At 41.9% G+C, this 18,589-nt stretch overlaps 1 protein-coding gene across 3 annotated transcripts in view; it reads left to right on the forward strand.

Moving 5' to 3' along the window:
• afap1 (actin filament associated protein 1) overlaps positions 1 to 13,874 on the forward strand; it is a 187,123-nt gene extending 173,249 nt beyond the window's left edge. For 2 of the 3 annotated variants that reach the window (XM_046064593.1, XM_046064592.1), the window contains exons 9-18: positions 4,504 to 4,650; positions 5,175 to 5,386; positions 5,939 to 6,084; positions 6,400 to 6,514; positions 7,281 to 7,511; positions 10,033 to 10,162; positions 12,055 to 12,219; positions 12,417 to 12,607; positions 12,693 to 12,860; positions 13,764 to 13,874. In XM_046064593.1, the coding sequence (XP_045920549.1) occupies positions 4,504 to 4,650; positions 5,175 to 5,386; positions 5,939 to 6,084; positions 6,400 to 6,514; positions 7,281 to 7,511; positions 10,033 to 10,162; positions 12,055 to 12,219; positions 12,417 to 12,607; positions 12,693 to 12,860; positions 13,764 to 13,790 (1,532 nt within the window). In that variant the 3' untranslated portion in view covers positions 13,791 to 13,874. The remainder of the gene's footprint in view (positions 1 to 4,503; positions 4,651 to 5,174; positions 5,387 to 5,938; positions 6,085 to 6,399; positions 6,515 to 7,280; positions 7,512 to 10,032; positions 10,163 to 12,054; positions 12,220 to 12,416; positions 12,608 to 12,692; positions 12,861 to 13,763) is intronic. The other variant, XM_046064594.1, reaches the window with a different exon arrangement.
• Positions 13,875 to 18,589: the final 4,715 nt, after the last annotated feature.

An 18,589-nucleotide genomic window follows, 5' to 3' on the forward strand; every position in this document is an offset into this window, starting at 1 on the left:
TCTGAATCAGCTGAAGAGTCTTAATGGACTTTTTCGAGCAGCCTGATAATAAGGAATTGCAGTAATCCAGCCTAGAAGTAACAAATGCATGGACTAGTTTTTCCTGCATCATTTTTAGACAGGATGTTCCTGATTTTCGCAATATTACATAGGTGAAAAAAAGGCGGTCCTTGAAATTTGCTTAATGTGAGACTTAAACGACATGTCCTGATCAAAGATAACTCCAAGATTCCTCACAGTGGTGCTGGAGGCCAGGGCGATGCCATCAAGGGAAACTATATCTTTAGATAATGCGTCACGGAGGTGCTTAGGCCCCAGAACAATAACTTCAGTTTTATCTGAGTTTAACATTAGAAAATTACAGGTCATCCAGGTTTTAACATCCTGAAGGCACATTTGAAGTTTAGCTAACTGATGAGTTTCATCTGGTTTGATCGATAGATATAACTGAGTATCATCTGCATAACAATGAAAGTTTACAGAATGTTTCCTGATAATATTGCCTAAAGGAAGCATATATAAAGTGAAGAGGATTGGTCCGAGCACAGATCCTTGAGGAACTCCATGACTAACTTTGGCGTGCATGGAGGACTCATCGTTAACATGTACAAACTGAAATCGATCTGATAAATAGTACTTAAACCAGCTTAGAGCGGTTCCTTTAATGCCGATGAAATGTTCCAGTCTCTGCAATAGGATCTGATAGTCAGTGGTATCAAATGCAGCACTAAGATCTAATAAAACCAGTACAGAGACAAGTCCTTTGTCTGATGCAATTAGGAGGTTTTTATTTATTTTCACCAGTGCTGTCTCTGTGCTATGATGAACTCTAAATCTTGACTGAAAATCCTCAAATAAACTATTGCTCTGTAGAAAGTCACACAGCTGTTTGGTTTAGTAAACAGTAATAGATTCTGGAAACTCACAGACAGCGAGGATCAGTCTCTCTTCCAGTGATTTGTGCTCCGCGTCGCACACAAAAAGCTCAAGGAAATTCAACTTCAGCAGCTGGCGTGTGCTTGAGGTGAGCACAATAGTGGCAGTTCCACGGGAACGCGCCCACATGACACTGCGCCTATCAACTCAAATATAAAACCAAAGGGTTAGTTTTATATTTGATTTGATTACATTAATGTTTAAGTTGAGATTTACAAGAAATATTTTATTGCTACTGTGTAAAGGGAAAACTGCTGGTAAAAAGAATCTTATTTGTTTAAAGTGCAAACCACATTTTATTGCACTTTTGTGTACATAGCAGTACATTTAAATTGTGTGAAATACACTACTTTAGAATTCATTATTCAATTTTGCACGTAATAATGCGATTAATCACAGAAAATCATTCGATTAATCGTGATTAAAATTGTTAATTGTTGCCCAGCACGGATTTTTTTTGTTTTTAACTCATAAAATGCACATTAATTTGCTCAACCCATCCTTGCCACTTCCCCTTCTGTCTCTTTCTCTCTCTTACACTCACACTCACATAAACACAGACAGGCACACACAAACACATTGACAACGGATCCATCTGTGAATAGCCCCTCCTCTCCACTGCAATTTTAAAATGCCATTCATTGTAGCCCTGAATCACAACACTAATATTTAAGTTAATGAGGGGTGGGACATCATCAGTGTTGTTCTTGAAACCAAGAAAGAATTGTTCTCAATTTGGACCCAGTTCTAAATCCTGAGATATTTCCCTCGTTAATCTGTCTCATAATTGATTCAGAGGGGAATCTCTGTGAGCCCTGAAAAGGTCAGCCTTTAATAATAATGCATGAAGCATGAAGAATGAGCATTAGGATTTATTTTACATGGGTTTTAACGTGGAGATGGTCTTCCCCCGCTGAACTACATGCCAAAACAAAGAGGATGAACTAGTGTCTGATTATTTACCGTTTGTTTGCTCAGCAGGCAGGATTCCTTGGGGAGAGAAATTTAATTTTACTTGTCAGCTCAGTTGTTTGGATTGTCAACTAAAATTTAACACTCTTATTTTTGTTCCTCTTTAAGATTGGTTCATTTTTCCAAAATTATGTCTGAAACAGATTTCACACCAGCAGTTAATTTCAGACCTCCAATCCAGTTGGCTTTTCATGGAGTCAGCACAGAGCTGTGATTCATGGACTTGGTTGTGTAAGTTGTGTTTATGTGTCATTGCTGTGAAACTGCAGCTGTGGAGTATGTAGAAATGGGCTCAGTAATGATCTTCCAGATGAGCTTAATGCAATCATGTCAAATTGTTGAATACTTCTCCAGGGAGGTAGGTCTTAACCTTTCTGGCCTGTTAGACAGAAATGTATAAAACCATCATTCAGTATGTAGCATGTCGTCATCCTCCAATCTTAATGCTGGCTCAGCCCGGCTGTGATGGCACCAAACTTCTCTCCAAACTGTCTCAAGTAAAAAGATGTAATGTTCACTTATTGTTATGGTAACATACTGTAGGCAAAATCTGATTCAAACATTAAACTCACTTTCCTCAATCATTTTTATTAAAAGACTGATTTAAAGCTGAATCAGTGCAGTTTGATGGTTGTAATTTCAAATTGATTCAGCTCAGATTCAACAGGATTTTGTAAATTTTTATTTATAGCAACAGTTGGTTACAAATAAACCTACAATGCAAAACCTTCCGCGTCTCTCTCTGCTGCTCGTATCACTCGGCATGCCCCTCCCACCAAACCCACAAAAAGGGGCCCTCACAGAGCTCCACAAAAAGGAGCTCGTTCTCCATGGTGAGAGTCTCTCCAAGACTCCAGCTCCTCTTGCGGCAATTCACAGCCCAGGGAAGAGCGCCCAGACTTCAGAGGCAGCGACAATGGCCACTGTGCTTTTTTTGCAGACTGCAAATCCAATATAGAAATCTGGCATTGTAAAAAAGATTGTCAGAAATATTAACACTTAACAGATTTCACACACAATCAGGTTCAGATTTGTGGTGTACATCGATGTAGGCATATCTCTGACTCTTGTGTTGGCTTTTTGATCTTTACCTATTGTAACACTGATTAGACCACTTCCCATCTGTCACATTTATGTCATGCAGTAAACACTACAGATTTATCTGTTAAATAAACAGGAGGAACTCGGAGTCCTTGGTGTTACTTCACCCCCTCGTGCTTCATTATGTCAAAAGACAGGATGAGAGAATGAAGCACGAGGGGGTGAAGTAACACCAAGGACTCCGAGTTCCTCCTGTTTGTCTTTTTCAGCTTAATCAGCCACATTCTTTCCGTGGCTGGTAACAAAAAGAGCTGATGTACTGGAATCAAATTTACCTGATCAGAGTTTTCCTCCTCCTCGTCTCCTGAAGGGAAAAATCGTAAGAATTCCTCCTTTTTTTAAAAAGCTTCGAATCACTTTCACATCTGTGTGTCTGCTTTCCACCTCAGGCCTGCATCGCGTGTCACGTGCATTTGTATACTTTTCGTATTACAAGAAAAACCCTGCAACTGAAATTGAGTGCAGACGCCTTCCTAATTAATTAAGGCTGTCGCCATGGTAGTGTCACATCATATCAGGGAGGAAAATGCAATACGGAAAAATGTTGAAACAGATGCTTATGGGTGCCGAACAGAATTGAATCCAAAGAGCTTCTGTCATTACCGGATCAGTCTGGACTACTATTCATTAGTTTTCAGCAGCTGGGTGCCGATTCGTGCGACGCAGGAGCACCGTGTGTGCAAACCAGCTCTGGTGAATATATACAGCGCATTACTGTGTGCGTCCATGTGTCTATCTAGAATCCATCCAGACACTCCGTGTTGGTGACGTTAATGAAGAGACATCCTTTATATTTTTGTCTCCACAGTCTCCTTTCCTTGATACCTGGCATTTGAGAAAGCTAAAAGTCCTGTTGTACTGTTATGTACAATCACGTATCTGGACCAGTACTTTTTTTCTTCTCATTTCTCACTTTGATTCTGTCTCATACACACACATTTAAATACACCACAGACCACAGTATCTAAACAAGTGAGCCAAGCAGAAGCTATTTCCCTCATTCAGACAGACAGACAGAATAACTTGGGAACTCAGACATAGCCTCTTAAGACCTGGCTTACTCGACTTTAGCCCTCCTTCCAGCAGAATGTGCACAGTCATTGCTCTCTCTTTCTTTCTCTCTTTTGAAAACAAAGTAGGCCAGCTGAAAGCAGCCCGCTCAGACCAGTGGGGATGCTGGGATTGCAAACTGAGTCTAATTCACCAACAAACAACCCACACGGGTCTGATTAAACCCAATGTGGCTGATTCTGAACTCATGGTTGTTTATAGTAGAGTCTAAGGTTGCTCTTCTCTTCTCTTTGTTACAGTATTGCAAAAGCATCCGAACATAATAAAATCAACATAAATGAACATGTAACATCTCTCTTAGTCATTTCCAGTGTGTACATAATGAGTTTAGAGCACATTTAGTCTGCGGCAGTCCTTCAAGAAGGACATTACTTGGTGTTTTACTAATGTCACCTTCATTTAAACTCTGTCTCGGTCTCCCAGGAAAAGGAAAGAAGAAGTCAGAGCAGAAGACAGGGACGGTGGGGAAAGGAGCGGGGAAGAAGATCACTAAAATCATCGGACTGGGCAAGAAGAAGCCGTCCACAGATGAGCAGACCTCGTCCGCAGAAGAAGACGTACCCACATGTGGTAAGACATAGACAGTTATTATCCCAAAGGTCTCAGTGGGCTTCAAACAAATCACATGGTACCATGTGTCATCTGACCGAGTCTAAAGGTGAAAGTGTTTATACATGCTCCCAGTGACTGCTGTCCCACCACCTGCCTAATCTCTTTCCAACAACTCTTTCAAGTCTCAATGCAGGGAGTTGTATAAATGGGGATAATTTCGGACAGTTTCTCCTCAAAAGCATTCCTAATGGGTGTGCACACAAAAAGCAACATCTGTGGTGCTGGTGATAACAGCCTTAAGTGCATTTTAATCATGTTCACAATGACACAGACGCCTGGAGAGGCTAAAGAGAGCCGGGTGTATCTGTTTACAGCCAAACAAACTGTGGGCTGAGGAGATTGGCACCACATTATTTTAATAAACAAGACAGTCAACAATGTCCCGATACAAAAATGCACCGGCTTTTGTCTTCAGCAACACTTAAAAGTTTGAGCCCAGTGTGGGAAAGGTCTTTACTGACAGTATTTGATTTAATTGACAGGCTACTTGAACGTGTTGTCCAATAACCGCTGGCGGGAGCGCTGGTGCCGCCTGAAAGACAACCAGCTGCTCCTCCATAAGGACCGGGACGACCTAAAGAGCCACATCGCCTCGCTGCCCCTTCGAGGCTGCGAGGTCAGCCCCGGCCTCGATCAGAAACACCCCTTTGCCTTCCGCCTGCTTCGCAATGGCCAGGAGGTCGCTGTACTGGAGGTCAGCCGCGTTTGGAGAATACGTTCTGCATATGAAGAGATGTGTATTCCTGTGTTAAAGGCAGCTCTTAAAACGCCAATGTCACCCATTAAATGAGGCAGGAACTAGCAGAGAATATATTAACAGTCACACAGGCAAACACTGCTGCTCATGTTTTCCTCCTTTCCTTTCCTCTCATGTGGTAAAACGTCTCCTCCACCCAATAGTGACTTGTGTCTGTGTGTTTGATGATGTCGGTGGATATGAAACTTCCTCCATTTGCCATTTTGTTTGTTTTGATTCTATTTCCTCACAGTCTGCACGCTATCCTCTGCTAGACATTTGCTTCAATTGCTTTTCCCTGTGAAACCATATCATTACTAAGCCTTTGATGGGTGGTAACTGAAGAAATGACATTAACTAATGAAAAACTGACTGAACTGGATGTAATCTAAGCTTCCATTTGGACATATATAGTGCATCCATCAGCTGTTCTCTATACATTAACCACCTCCTCAAATGCACACATGAATACCACCTAAGGGCTAGGTTTGTAACTGTGTCCTTCTCCAGGCCTCCTCCTCTGAGGAGATGGGTCGCTGGTTGGGGGTTTTATTGGCTGAGACTGGCTCCACCACCGACCCAGCCACCCTGCACTACGACTACATCGACGTCGAGACCACCGCCAATGTCATCCAGCTGGCCAAGCAGTCCTTCTGGTGAGGGACTCCCATTTTCTCTAGTGATCACTGATGAACATGCAAACAAAAGGCGTTTTATGATTTGTTTAGCAGTAAAGTGGCTCATGGGACACCTTAGTGAGTACGATGTGCTTTTTTACATGCCATCGTTTCCAGTGTGAATATTGCAGATGTGTAAAAATGCGATGTAGATGCTGAAATGATGAATATTCAATAACCAAAGTCTTAATGTCACTGCAGTTATTGATCCATGTGGAGTCTATTTTATAGACTATTGGGTCTGTTTGAGTTATAGAAGTACTTAATTGAAGAGATTAATGAATTTCTCCTCAGTTTCACAAGTAAGCGCGCTGTCTCTCCTAACCCGTACCTGGACAACCCAGTCAACGGCTATGCCTGCCCCACTGGTATGGCTCTGCACTATGATGATGTGCCCATTAATGGAACGGTAAGGACTCACCTGTTCAAAGGTGATTTACTGTGCATACAGAACACGTAAGCTAAAGCAGCTCAACACACACTAACCCTTGTAGTTGTTTTTCAAAAATCTTGGCTGAGCTCCACTTTGATCTTTGCTGTCATTGCTATCTGCTTTTCTGTGTAACATTAAGGCTGCTACGTGTAGCATTTTAACATCTGGTGATATCCACCAGGCTTCGACCAGACTCAACCCAGAGACTGGCTGCATAAATCTGACCACGCTAGTTAAAATGATACAATTATGTATCATTAAAGGGAAATAATATGGTATATTTCTGGAGTATTTCCCATAAATGTGGCCATTGTGACTCGATGATTCGAGCAGGCTGACCTGGATGTAGATCCCTATGCAGTTAGTCATAATAGCCTTTCCTGGTGACTTATTTTCTTCTGATCTTTTCTGGTCAGACTCAGAGACAAGTGGTTTCTAATTCATGTAGAAATCATGTTTATTTTATTTATTTATATTATATATTTATATGCCAGCTTGAAATAACTCAAGAGTTTTCCTTTAATTAAGGCCAAATCGCCCTCCACTGCTATGATTTACGAGATGTTAAAATGTCATAAGTAGCAGCTTTAATAAATTTCATAGATTGCAACACTTTCTGCAATATCCTGTTGTTCTTTATCTGTCTTAAATGTATTATGTCTCTTCTCACCGCCTCGCCTTGCCTTGCCTCTCGGCTCTCCTCTCCTTTTGTCCTGTCCTCTTCTCCCTGGTCTAACCCAAGGAGCCAGAGGCACTGTGCTCCCGTCCCGGCACAGGGGGGCTCCAGCTGAAAGAGGAGGTGCACTATGAGAACGCTGACCTCTATGAGAACATGCCCTCACCCAAGCTGGCCACTCGCCATCCTCCCAAGCCTTCCTCTTCCTCCACCTCTACCAGTCACTACAAAACCCCTGTTTCTAAAATCTCCTCTAAGTTCCTCTCCACTGATACTAAAACTAAAGGCACTGCTCAGGTGACTAACTCCATATCCCTCACTGTTTCCCTTTTCTACACTTGGACATTTAGTGTTAGTTCACCTTTTTTATGTGTGTACGTTTGGTGTTCTTTCTTTGCCTCTTGTTCACTTATGTATGTTTCTCATGTTTGAATAACTCTCAGAATATGGATTGAATTTGGTCTCATTTCTGGAAAACAACAGCCATGAAGAAGATTTCCGTGTATGAATTGCAAAAAAAAATATCATGACTTGTACTGTACTGTACATTTACTTACTTACAAACACACGTGCAGAATACCACAAGCAGCTAAAGATAACTTCAATTTGATCATCACAAGCTAGAAATAGATACCTTCTTTAACCATGCCGAGTTCCACTAAGAGTAACCATAATGACATCATTCTTCATTTTATTGCATTGTTGCACATTTTTGTACCGTTTACTAGCTGTACCCTCCACACCACCTGGCCCGTTACGTACACGTGATCATGTGCGTTTTCCTGACTGTCACCTCTCTGCAGCGCTGCCCTCCTTTGGCCACAGCTAGTCGTTAACTTTGTCTGTTTGGTAGGTGTTAATTTTTTCCCTGCCGGAGTGCACAATGGCTGTTGTTGTTTAGCCATGATGACATGTTGTTTTAAATAGACAGTAGTGATGCTTAAAACCTGGAGTTGATATTTGTGTAAGTGCCCTTACCATCACGACAGTGCGACTCACATGCACTGTGAACAAGTGAAAGTGAGAGGTCCTTGGTTGAAGAGGTTATTATTCCTGCAGGAGCGTGCTTTGACTCGCCAGATGTGTTGGTTGATGTTGGCCATACACAAACCCACCTTTTTTTCCCCATCAGCCTGTGAATCATGTTCCCCCCTCTGCTGTAGTTCTTAGTAATTCAATTATCACCACGGCTGGGTCTGAAATCACTCCTGTGTCCAGGCTGTGGAAATTCTCAGCATGTCCTTCAGCTCCAATTAGACATGCTCCATTCAATTCTTTTTAGATTTGATACAGATAACTGATTTAATATCAGTACAATCTGAAACAGCAATCAAGAAGTTGTCTTCTTAAATCCTTCTACAGAAAGGTTTTTCTTCTGTGTGGAGTATATGTACAGTCTGAGTACAGGATATGTATAGTGTGTATGTATGGACTGTGTGTGCGGCAGTCCCACATAGTGTTTATCCGCCTCTCCTTTACAGTGAGCATCAGCTGTGTGGGTCATTTATATTTTTACAGCCCTACTCGAAGTGCCGCCCTGCCTCCGTGGCCACATAAGTCACCACATAGTGTTGTATGGAGCTCCGCCGCCTCCCCACCGCCCCTTTGATGTGTATGCTGAGTGTGGCGTGGCCAAGAGGTGTTAACATCGCTTCCAAGACCACAAAGTACCGCCCCAGTATAAGAAGTACATTTTCATCCATCGAGGTGTAGAGCACTGCCAGCCTGCAAATGCAACGTCAAGCTTGATATTAGGAGCTCCATATCAAAGCCTATTTTAACTCCAGATCTATTTTGCTTGGTTAAGCAGCATATTTAGGATTTTATGAGTTTTAGACCAAAGCAATATGAGTTTGTAAAGTTTCCTGCTATAACTGTATCCTTTGCAGCAAGCCAAAGTCAAAAGCCATATGTGTCATAACAATCAGATCAGGTTGAAAGCTATTGTATGCAGCTGTTTTGCTTGCATACTGTGGTTTCACTTTAGCAATATGAAAAGTATCAGGCTATGAAAGTAAGTTATATCTTGAAAGCGTTGTTATCGTGGACAGGGTGACATGATAGTGATTCTGATTCCCTTTTTCTCTTTTTCCAGAGTAGCTCCATCCTTGAAAGACAGACAGTCAATAAAAATTATTAGACAGCCCTCTGGGGGAAAAAACAAATCTATGTATGATTAATAATTACACAAAATAAATACAGTATACTGCATATTTTCTTTCATACTTTACCAGTGCAAACAATGGACCTACTGTACAAAAACAGCAGCTTAAAGCTGCACAGGTCAATATTTATTACTTTAACAATGATCAGATTGCACTTCCTCTCAGCTCTACACAGCTTTCTCTGCATCTTAAACCTCTGTGTTTTGGTTTTACAGCCCTCAACTTTACTGTTTGGTTCACTTATCTCGGCAGCGCCATTTCCAGCAGCAGCAGGCAGCTGATTTTAGCAATAAAGTCTGATAAATCACACAATTGTACACTACCTGCTCTTTCTGTTAGCAACTAGCTGGTGAACATAGTGGAGCATTTAGCAGCTAAAGAGACAGATATTTCCCTCAAGGTGGAGACCAAAACAGAGCTATCAGGAGAGTTAAAATTGGACTATAATATGAATATTGGATGTGTAAATGTGCAACTGTTTGCTAACATGTTAGCCATAACAACTTTGATATTGGTGATAAGGATTTGTCAGTGTTGTGTTTTCAGCTTGTTCTACTACCCCCGTAATACATGCAAATAGCTTAACCTTAAAAAACACAAATTTTTTTTTTAACATATCCTCAATCATTTCCTTATTGCTCTTCTCCAATCAGCTAAAGGGAAAGAAGGGCACAGTGGCTAATGGGGTGGCATCAAAACAGAAGGCAGAGCCAAAGAACCAGCCCAAGAAGAATGGAGTCAATGGGATGAATGGGACAGCTTCTCTGAAACGCAACAACTCCAGTAAGTTCCAATAAAAAGTATGTTTACTTTCATTAGCTAACTACTAACTACTACTAACACACTAGCTAAGTGTTGATATCAGACGAGTTTATCACACTTAAACTCTAAAAACGTTGGACAGAAAGTCCACTTTTCCGTAATGTCAGAATTGAAATATCATTGAAATAGTAACTTCTGAGCGTAGTCCACCTTTCCCGGTCAGTTCTTGTGCTGTAAGAGAGCATTAGACAGTGTGTCTGCTCCCCAGTCCCAGCCTCACCACTGCTGATTGCTTTCTAGCAAAACTCCACTCCACAGCAATTTGGAAAATGCAGGATGTCCAAATTGCAGTTGGTTTAAGTAGGGGGAGTAAATAACTTGAAAACCCAAAACCTATCCTACCCTGGAGACAATCCATGTGATGCACGTGGGCCAGACTTGTATTTCCTGCCAACGTTGGGGTTAACGTCAAACTGACGCGATAGCAGAAGCGGAGCCCAGATTGCTGGGAGAGGCTGAGATGTGGTCGTGTTAATCCATGTGGTTCAGAATAGTGTTTTTTTGCCTAATGTGTGAACGAGGAGGGTTGTCACTGCTCCAGATGTTGGAATGGAAATACCAAATATGTGTCATGTTGGATTTAGAATATGCCACACAATTCTCATATTTCCAATGTCAAATAGGTATATTGAATTTGAAAATGTCAGCAGTGGTTTGATTGAGTGATTCCTCATAAGCAAAGTTCACATGCACGCACATAGACACACAGATGGTGGATGGTTACCCTCACTGTATTTTCCAGTGAGGGAAGGCATGGTCCTGGTTTAATTAATAACTGCTTAAGGCTGTGGCTCTGAGTTCAGTGGGTTTCTGGGCAGTTCATGTCTTCCCAGTGCCCTCATAATAAAGGCCATGCTCTCCTTTCCCCCCCATGTGTTGGTTTGGGGTCTTGTTGTCGTGGAATGCAGCATCCGTCCAACTCAGATCCTTAAGGTTGGGTTCAGTGGCATTATATTCATATCTTTATACAGTATTAATTTCCTATAAAATAAAATCTTTTAACATTTAACTTAACGATTGATAGCATATTGCAATTCAGCTGAAAGAGTAACATTATACATTATTGCTAATAAAAAAGAGTGGAGAAATTAAAGGATCATTCTGGTTAATTAAAACTTCTGTCTCATTTTTCATACTCAACTACTGAGATCTGGGAAAGTTCCTCACAATATTACATAAAGAAACCTGACGGGCCAAGAAATGTAAAAATTTGGAAAAGAAAAGATTAAATTGTTGCCCAAACTGTTCATTTTAAAGAGAATGCAACACCCACAAGTGAACCATGTATACTTGGCAGTATCAACATGGCAGCAAAGAGTAAGCAGCGGAGGATAAAGCCATTTAAAAATCACCATAAAATGTGACATTGATTAGTGTGGGGGTGTGAAGCAGTCTGAAAATAAACCTAATTTAAACCTATTTGTAGTTTTCAGTCACGTGACATACGCGGTGACCTGGAGGGCAAAAAAACATACCAATAACAGCGACTCACACCGTAACTCCAAAAGCAGTTCAATTTGATTTGGATCACCTTTCAACTTAAGAAAGATATGAACACAAACTGCAAGTGTTGGGCATATCAGATCCAAATAACGTTACAGCATCCACTGCCACATTTCTACCATTAAAAGTGAAAATCCCATTCATATTTTAAATCAAGGAAAGGGCTGAAAATCACCAGTCAGGTCGTGTCCTGGAGTATCACTGTATCTTCCAGTTTTTTTTTTCAGATTTGTATTTAGTTCAGAACAGAGTGAGTCAGCCTCATCTCATTTTAACACTTAATAATAGGTGGATGACTCCGTTTCATCATTTTGTATCCAGGTTATTTACCCCCAACCTTTGTTTTGCAGATGCAGAGCAGTGTAAGTATGGCAAGAACCGCGTGGAGGCTGATGCCAAGCGGCTGCAGGCCAAAGAGGAAGAGCTGATGAAGAAGAAGCAGGAGATTAGGAACCATCTGACCCAGCTGAAGAAGGACAGGAGAGACCTGCGCACTGCTGTGGAGGCTGCTGCTGGTGAGAGAGAGCGAGAAGGCTTTTCTGTTGAAAAACTGCTTGTCATTCAAGGAGTTATGTCTGAAATTTAAAGGAGCAGGAAAGAAAAGTGTTTGGGAAATAATCAGGTGTCTGGAAAAAGCTCCAACCTCTCCGCTCAACGTCTTGCCAAATGCAAGTTTATTAAATTGAGAAACTCCCCTCCCTTCTCCCATTAGGCAAACGTTCGCAGGCCTCGCTGTCGGAGCGACTGAAGAAGGTGGAGGAGGACTGCAGGCAGAAGGAGGAGGAACGCGTGAACCTGGAACTGGAGCTGACAGAGGTGAAGGAGAGCCTGAAGAAAGCCCTGAACGGTGGGGTCACTCTGGGTCTCACCATCGAACCAAAAGCTGGCTCCCCTGGACTCCAGGTTAGAGCCCCTTGGCCCCCGTACTGTCCTGTGGTTCATCTGTGGTGCCTTCATACATCAGATGTTGCTAACACTGTGTCTTTAGTCACCAGGGATGCTGCGACGGACCCAAGAGTCCTCTCCCTTCTCCAGCTGCGACACCAGTGACACAGAGTCCTGCTCCCTGCCGGTTAACAGCGCCTCCCTGCTCCGCCGGCAGCAGGGCGGCCAGAAGGCCTCACCAGTCCGGGGACACGTCCTCAGGAAGGCCAAGGTCAGAGGTCACAATGCAGACTGGGGCAATGGTTAATATAACATTGCGCTAGCTGAGGCAGTCACAACAATGTAGCTGTAGCTATATATTTGCATTCACTACACCAGAGCATTGGTAGTGTCTGTAGCAGAGGTGTGGACTGGAGACACGACTTGACTTCACGTCATGCACACAGCGGCACAGACACAGACTACTGTCACAGCCACACACCCACACGCTAAAACATGTGGTCATCAGTGTGCAAGTTCTTCATCATAGGTGAAGAAGACGACGCTCGCTGTAATGCCTGTTAGGCCAAGATCAGCCGTGTTTCCGTGGTGACGATGTCGCTCGGAATTGTCATTAACAACAGTCCTCCTCCACACGGCTCACCTGCTTCTGTGACAACAGGAGTGCAAAGAAAAATCCTAAAGCAAAGCCACCCAAGCAGACAGACAGCAAGAGAGAGAGAGAGAGAGAGAGAGAGAGAGAGGGGTGCAGGTGTGTGTCTAAAGGGAAAAGCAAGGTGAGCAGAATAAAGTAGTCTGTGAGGAAACACTAAAATAAGGTGGAGAATTAAGTGGGATTAAAGTGGTGAGAAAAGAAATAACCTAATAGAATAGGGTCAAACATAAACAGTTTAATTTTGAGATGTTTCTGAGTGAGAGAAGCTCCAGGTCAGACTTTTAAAAAATTATAAATTGAAATTGGTCAGGAAAACTGCAATCGATGCCGTCTCAGGCAGGATGAGGCAGAAAATGTTATTATTTTTAATCATACATTGCTTTTGATTCATATTATTCTGCTTTACTGCTTTACTGAGAATGATGAGACACGTACTGTTACTACTGATTAGGACGATTATATTTCCTCTGATACTGGTGATGAAAGTGTCTCTGAAGCGGCTCTCTGTTTGTGTTGCAGGAGTGGGAGCAGAAGAGCGGAACATAAACGGCCCCACCCCCTCACATGAGTCTTACTTTCATTTCTTTTTGTCTTTTTAATAAATTGTGTATATATTTATTTAAAACTGTTCATACAGTCTGAGAGTGTTGAGGAGGACACGAGCAAAGCATTCACATGAACCAAAACAGGTTGCTGGGTTTAATATAGCAACTTTTTTTTTACTATTGAGCATGCTTAGTGTACTGCACCAACTTGTGCTGTCCGCTGTACTCCTTTCAAGCACCCGCCTTTTGTTTTTTCATTCAAATCTGTCCAGCAGATTGACAGTTTGGGGTCAAAAGGGTTAAAGGTCAAAACCAAATATTTATTTGTAAATGTTTAAAGGAAATACTAGCTTCCCTTTGTTTATTTATATATATATATATTTAAAGGGTTTTTTTTGTAGGATTTGTGGTGCCCCACATAATCCATTCCCACACCATTAATGGTTCTCAGCAAACAAAGTGCATCTTTAAGGCTCACAATAATCAGAACACACATCAGCTGAGTACTAATGCAGCTCCACTCTAAGGGATATTCCAGAAGCATAAATAACACCATCCTAATGAACTCAACTAAAGGGAGCTGATCTGAGACATGTTGACATGTTCCACTGAAGAGGACAGGTTTATTCAAAGCAGTGTAGTTGCAGAAAATGTACCTTTTTTAATTGATAATCTCACCACTAATAACACGGCAGTAATTGTTTGGACTTATTTATGGTGAATCCTATTTTTTATGTAATTTCGATCCGAAAACAAAAATAAAAGACATATAACGCTCGCCAAGCGGCTACTCCGACACGCCCTCAAAAACACCGGTGGAAAAACACACTGAGCTGCAGCACACACCTCCTCTCCCTTCCAAACACTAGCTACCCTCCAGGCAGTCAGTGGACATAAAGTTGTTCCTGTGATGTAGAGACAGAGCTCAGTTAAAACTTTATTGATGAAAGATACTTTTGCTACAGATTAATAACTCACCACTCTGAAACTCTTGCTCCAGTCTTTGTTGCCAAGCTGCTAAGGAGATATACAGCTGAACCGAAGCCGTGTCTCACTGACCCGCCCTTCTCTGCTTCTGATTGGCTAGTAGTCCTTAACTAGGAACTGTGCATGAGCAACTCCCAACAAAGATCATGTAGAGGCAAGATGCATCACTCCATAGCTAAAAACAAGCCTTCAACACACAGAGTGAAAAGAGGAGCTGCAGTAATGTGCAGTATGACAAAAAATATGGTGTTTTCTAAGATGAAACCATGTAAACCTGTTCTGGTACAACCCCTAAATAGGATTTTGAACCTGAAAATGAGCATAATACCACCGTTTTCGTATAGCGCAACAACATCACACTTCTACAGACTGTCAGTCTCAAAGGACTGGTTAGGGCAAAACAAATAAACAGGAAACAGCTCATGTGAACACAAGGTCAGACAGACTGGCAGTTAACCAGTAACCACAGATTTGGCAGGCTACAACTGGAAATGAACATAATCGGTGGCTACCCCTGAGTAAAACCTGTCGTTACCATTTGCAGCCACCAGTATTCAACGGAGTAGTTGTGCTTCTTTAAGTATCCCTTAGTGTGACGGTGGATGGCTGTCATTAGGCTGTAGCAGGACCGGGTGTGTGCTAGCGCTCGGAAAGCCGACCAGGTCAGCCAGAGGCGTGGCCGCCTTTAGATTTGGCGCTTAGCGTTGGAAAACTCAGAAACCTCAACCAACGTGGCTGACGTTAGTCCCTCATCCCAGAGCCTCGGCCCAGCTCCTCTAATCACGCCACTGGTTTACTGTAGCCCTGTGATCTCACTGTGTGTGTGTGTGTGTGTGTGTGCACGAGCGCTCATATGTATCAAAGGCACATTCCAAACCCAACAACAATACACTGACTGAAATAGAGGCATTTGCTGTAAACTCCAATTGCTGTGTGTTCTGCTAAATCAAAGACTGTGACTTTGATTTTCAGACTGCTTCACACACCCACACTAATCAATGTCACATTTTATGGTGATTTTTAAATGGCTTTATCCTCCGCTGCTTACTCTTTGCTGCCATGTTGATACTGCCAAGTATACATGGTTCACTTGTGGGTGTTGAGTTTTGACATAAGTAGCGTTAGCATGCACCACTGCAGTTTGGAAATCAACGCTACATACGGCACATGGACCCCAACTGCTCCTTAATCTTGTAAATTTTTTCTGTCCCCTTCTGTTTCCTCCACAAGCTAGAGTGTAGTCAGCATGTTAGCATGAAGACGGGGTGGGGAGGCGTACGGGAGTTCTGTCTACAAGTATTTAGTTCATTTTGATTCCCTGTCGGCTCAGCATGGCTTGTAACTGAGCGAGATGTCTGATGTCAGTAAATGTGAACCTGCTGTACATAGCTTGGCCTCGTTGGGGTGGGGGGTGTGTGTGTGGGGGGGTTACAGACTCATACATCAGTGTTTGTTTTTGCACCTTATACATTTTCTACTCTGTTGTATTCTCAGACAGTCTCCGCCTCGGTGACAGACATGCTATACATAAATGAATAAACGTCCTGACAAACTGCTCTCAGTGACTTTGTGCTTTATTGGTGGTTGTTTATGAATATTAATTAAAACTAAGTAAAAATCAATTCCTTTAATTTTTTTGGCATAAAGGCTGAGATTCAAGTCGAGAAACAGTTGAAGTTGAGTCTCATTTAAATGGAAATTTAAATGTGTACATTTCCAAACAAGTGGACAAACTCCATCTTCTGATGAAGATCATGATTCACAACTGTGCAACACTGCTGATGTATCAAACACAATAATACCCCAAATAATAACAATCAGCCCAAATACACTGAAATGTCAGACAGCATGAATCGGTGCGTAATGATCTATCAACTACTGATGTCGTACCGACCACCTCTACATCACTGCAGCATGCTGAGAAGCTGCTGTTTAACCATTAGTAGGTAAGTATTCATATTAATGCCACTTCTGCAGAAACTGTCAGAGCAGAATCGCCAAACAAATGGGAATGTGCGATTACCTGAGGTACTGCACGGAGAACTTGACACAGACCATGGCAGTTATGTGCAGATGCTGGTGCCGAGTGGAGATCAGATCACATTCACTGGTCAGATGGCGGTGGCTCCTCATTCAGACACTCACCATCCATTTGGCTGCCTGGATGAGCGTCATAAGTTGCTCAATTGGAGCAACAGCATGCTGTCCCGAAAAACATCCCTTTCTGAAACACTTATACACTAGTCTGTCTCAAATGGCGTGGTAGGTAGGTAAACTCAGCAGACATCTTGAGTTCCTAGAGGTATAATATATAATATTTATTTGCAGTTACACATGTAAATCAGGCCAAACAATAAAAAGGAAACCAACTCAATCTCATGGACTATATAGGGTTCAAATCACACATAGACTGCTTCAGCTAGTATTGTAACAAAGCAGGGTTGACCTACACAGTAATCTTATTACAAGGAACTCAATATTCTTTACTTAATTTTCAAGCTGAGTTCACTACCACCAAACCGCTCTACAAAAGTTCAAGAATACGTTCTCAAACTGGGGGAGCATAGTGCCACTGCAGGGGGGGGCATGGATGTTGAGCAGATCTAAAGTTGCATGAATGTGATTCGTGGTGGTATAAAGAAAAAATGGGTTCTGATGCAAGCAGGACTATTTTGCTAACCTGATTTTTTGTGTTTTATTTCCACTAGCCGTGTTGTTAATCACTGATAAAAAATGAAATCCACTTTTGTTGGAGTCGGGCAGCTTGAACTTTTTTCGGCTTCCAAAGGGGGGCGTGACAGAAAATGTTTGAGAACCACTTCTTTAAACAAACAAAAGAAACAATCCTACAGAAAAAGACAACCCTCCCCTTGTTTGGCCAAGTGATGTCATCCATGACAAGTGATGTCATCCATGACATCACATATACCATAAAAACAGGAAACACTGGATAATACAGGAATAAACTATTCCACAGTGTTCAAACCTGACTTAACCTACTCATGTGCTTTGAACTGTAACATAATGCTAACACAAACCACCCGGGATAGTAAGTGGTGCGATATTAAAAAAAGCAATGGTAAATTATAAAAATGAACGTATGTATAAAATAATATGTAAGGGACACCCAATTTCTCATCAATACATACACCCAGACAGATGTAAAATACTTTAGTAAAGAAATATGCGTTCCTTTGCTCATTTGTTTTGCTCTGAGTTTTGACACTACGGAGTTTGATAGCGTCTGAAAACCACGTGGTTTCTGCAGCTACAGAAGCTTCCACAGAGAAGACTGCAAAGCATCACATTGATAGATACAGATGATCATTCAGAATGTATGGTTTTATTGTTTGTGGGCCCAGCATGAAATTATAGCTCCAGGCATGGCTATAAGTACTGTATATAAATAATCTGTTTTCTTGAGATCAGGAAAAAACTCAAGAAAAAAATTTTGGCAGAACAACATTAGCGGTCACACTGCAAGTTTGTCTGTTGAACACTAAACAATTCTATTGTGAGCATTATCGTACGCCATTATGTCAAAAGAAAAAGAAAACTTTGTCTTGGTGACAAAAACAAAGTGTATGAATAGTTTAACACGGCTCCAGGACAGGCTGGAGGAGAAAGGAATGAGTGGAGGGAGCAGCGTGATGGGAAAGGCTTCCACAATCAGAGAAGAAGTTCTTAAAAGAAAGTTAGTTAAATGGAAATCCAACAGTTTATCTGAAACTGATGTTACACACAGTAGTGACACTGTGTAGTGAACCGTGAGCACGTCTGACAAAAACAATGAGGCCCATAAAATAATGAGAG

The sequence above is a fragment of the Micropterus dolomieu genome, linkage group LG12 (genome assembly GCF_021292245.1).
Source record: "Micropterus dolomieu isolate WLL.071019.BEF.003 ecotype Adirondacks linkage group LG12, ASM2129224v1, whole genome shotgun sequence".
In the NCBI taxonomy this organism is placed as follows: domain Eukaryota; kingdom Metazoa; phylum Chordata; class Actinopteri; order Centrarchiformes; family Centrarchidae; genus Micropterus; species Micropterus dolomieu.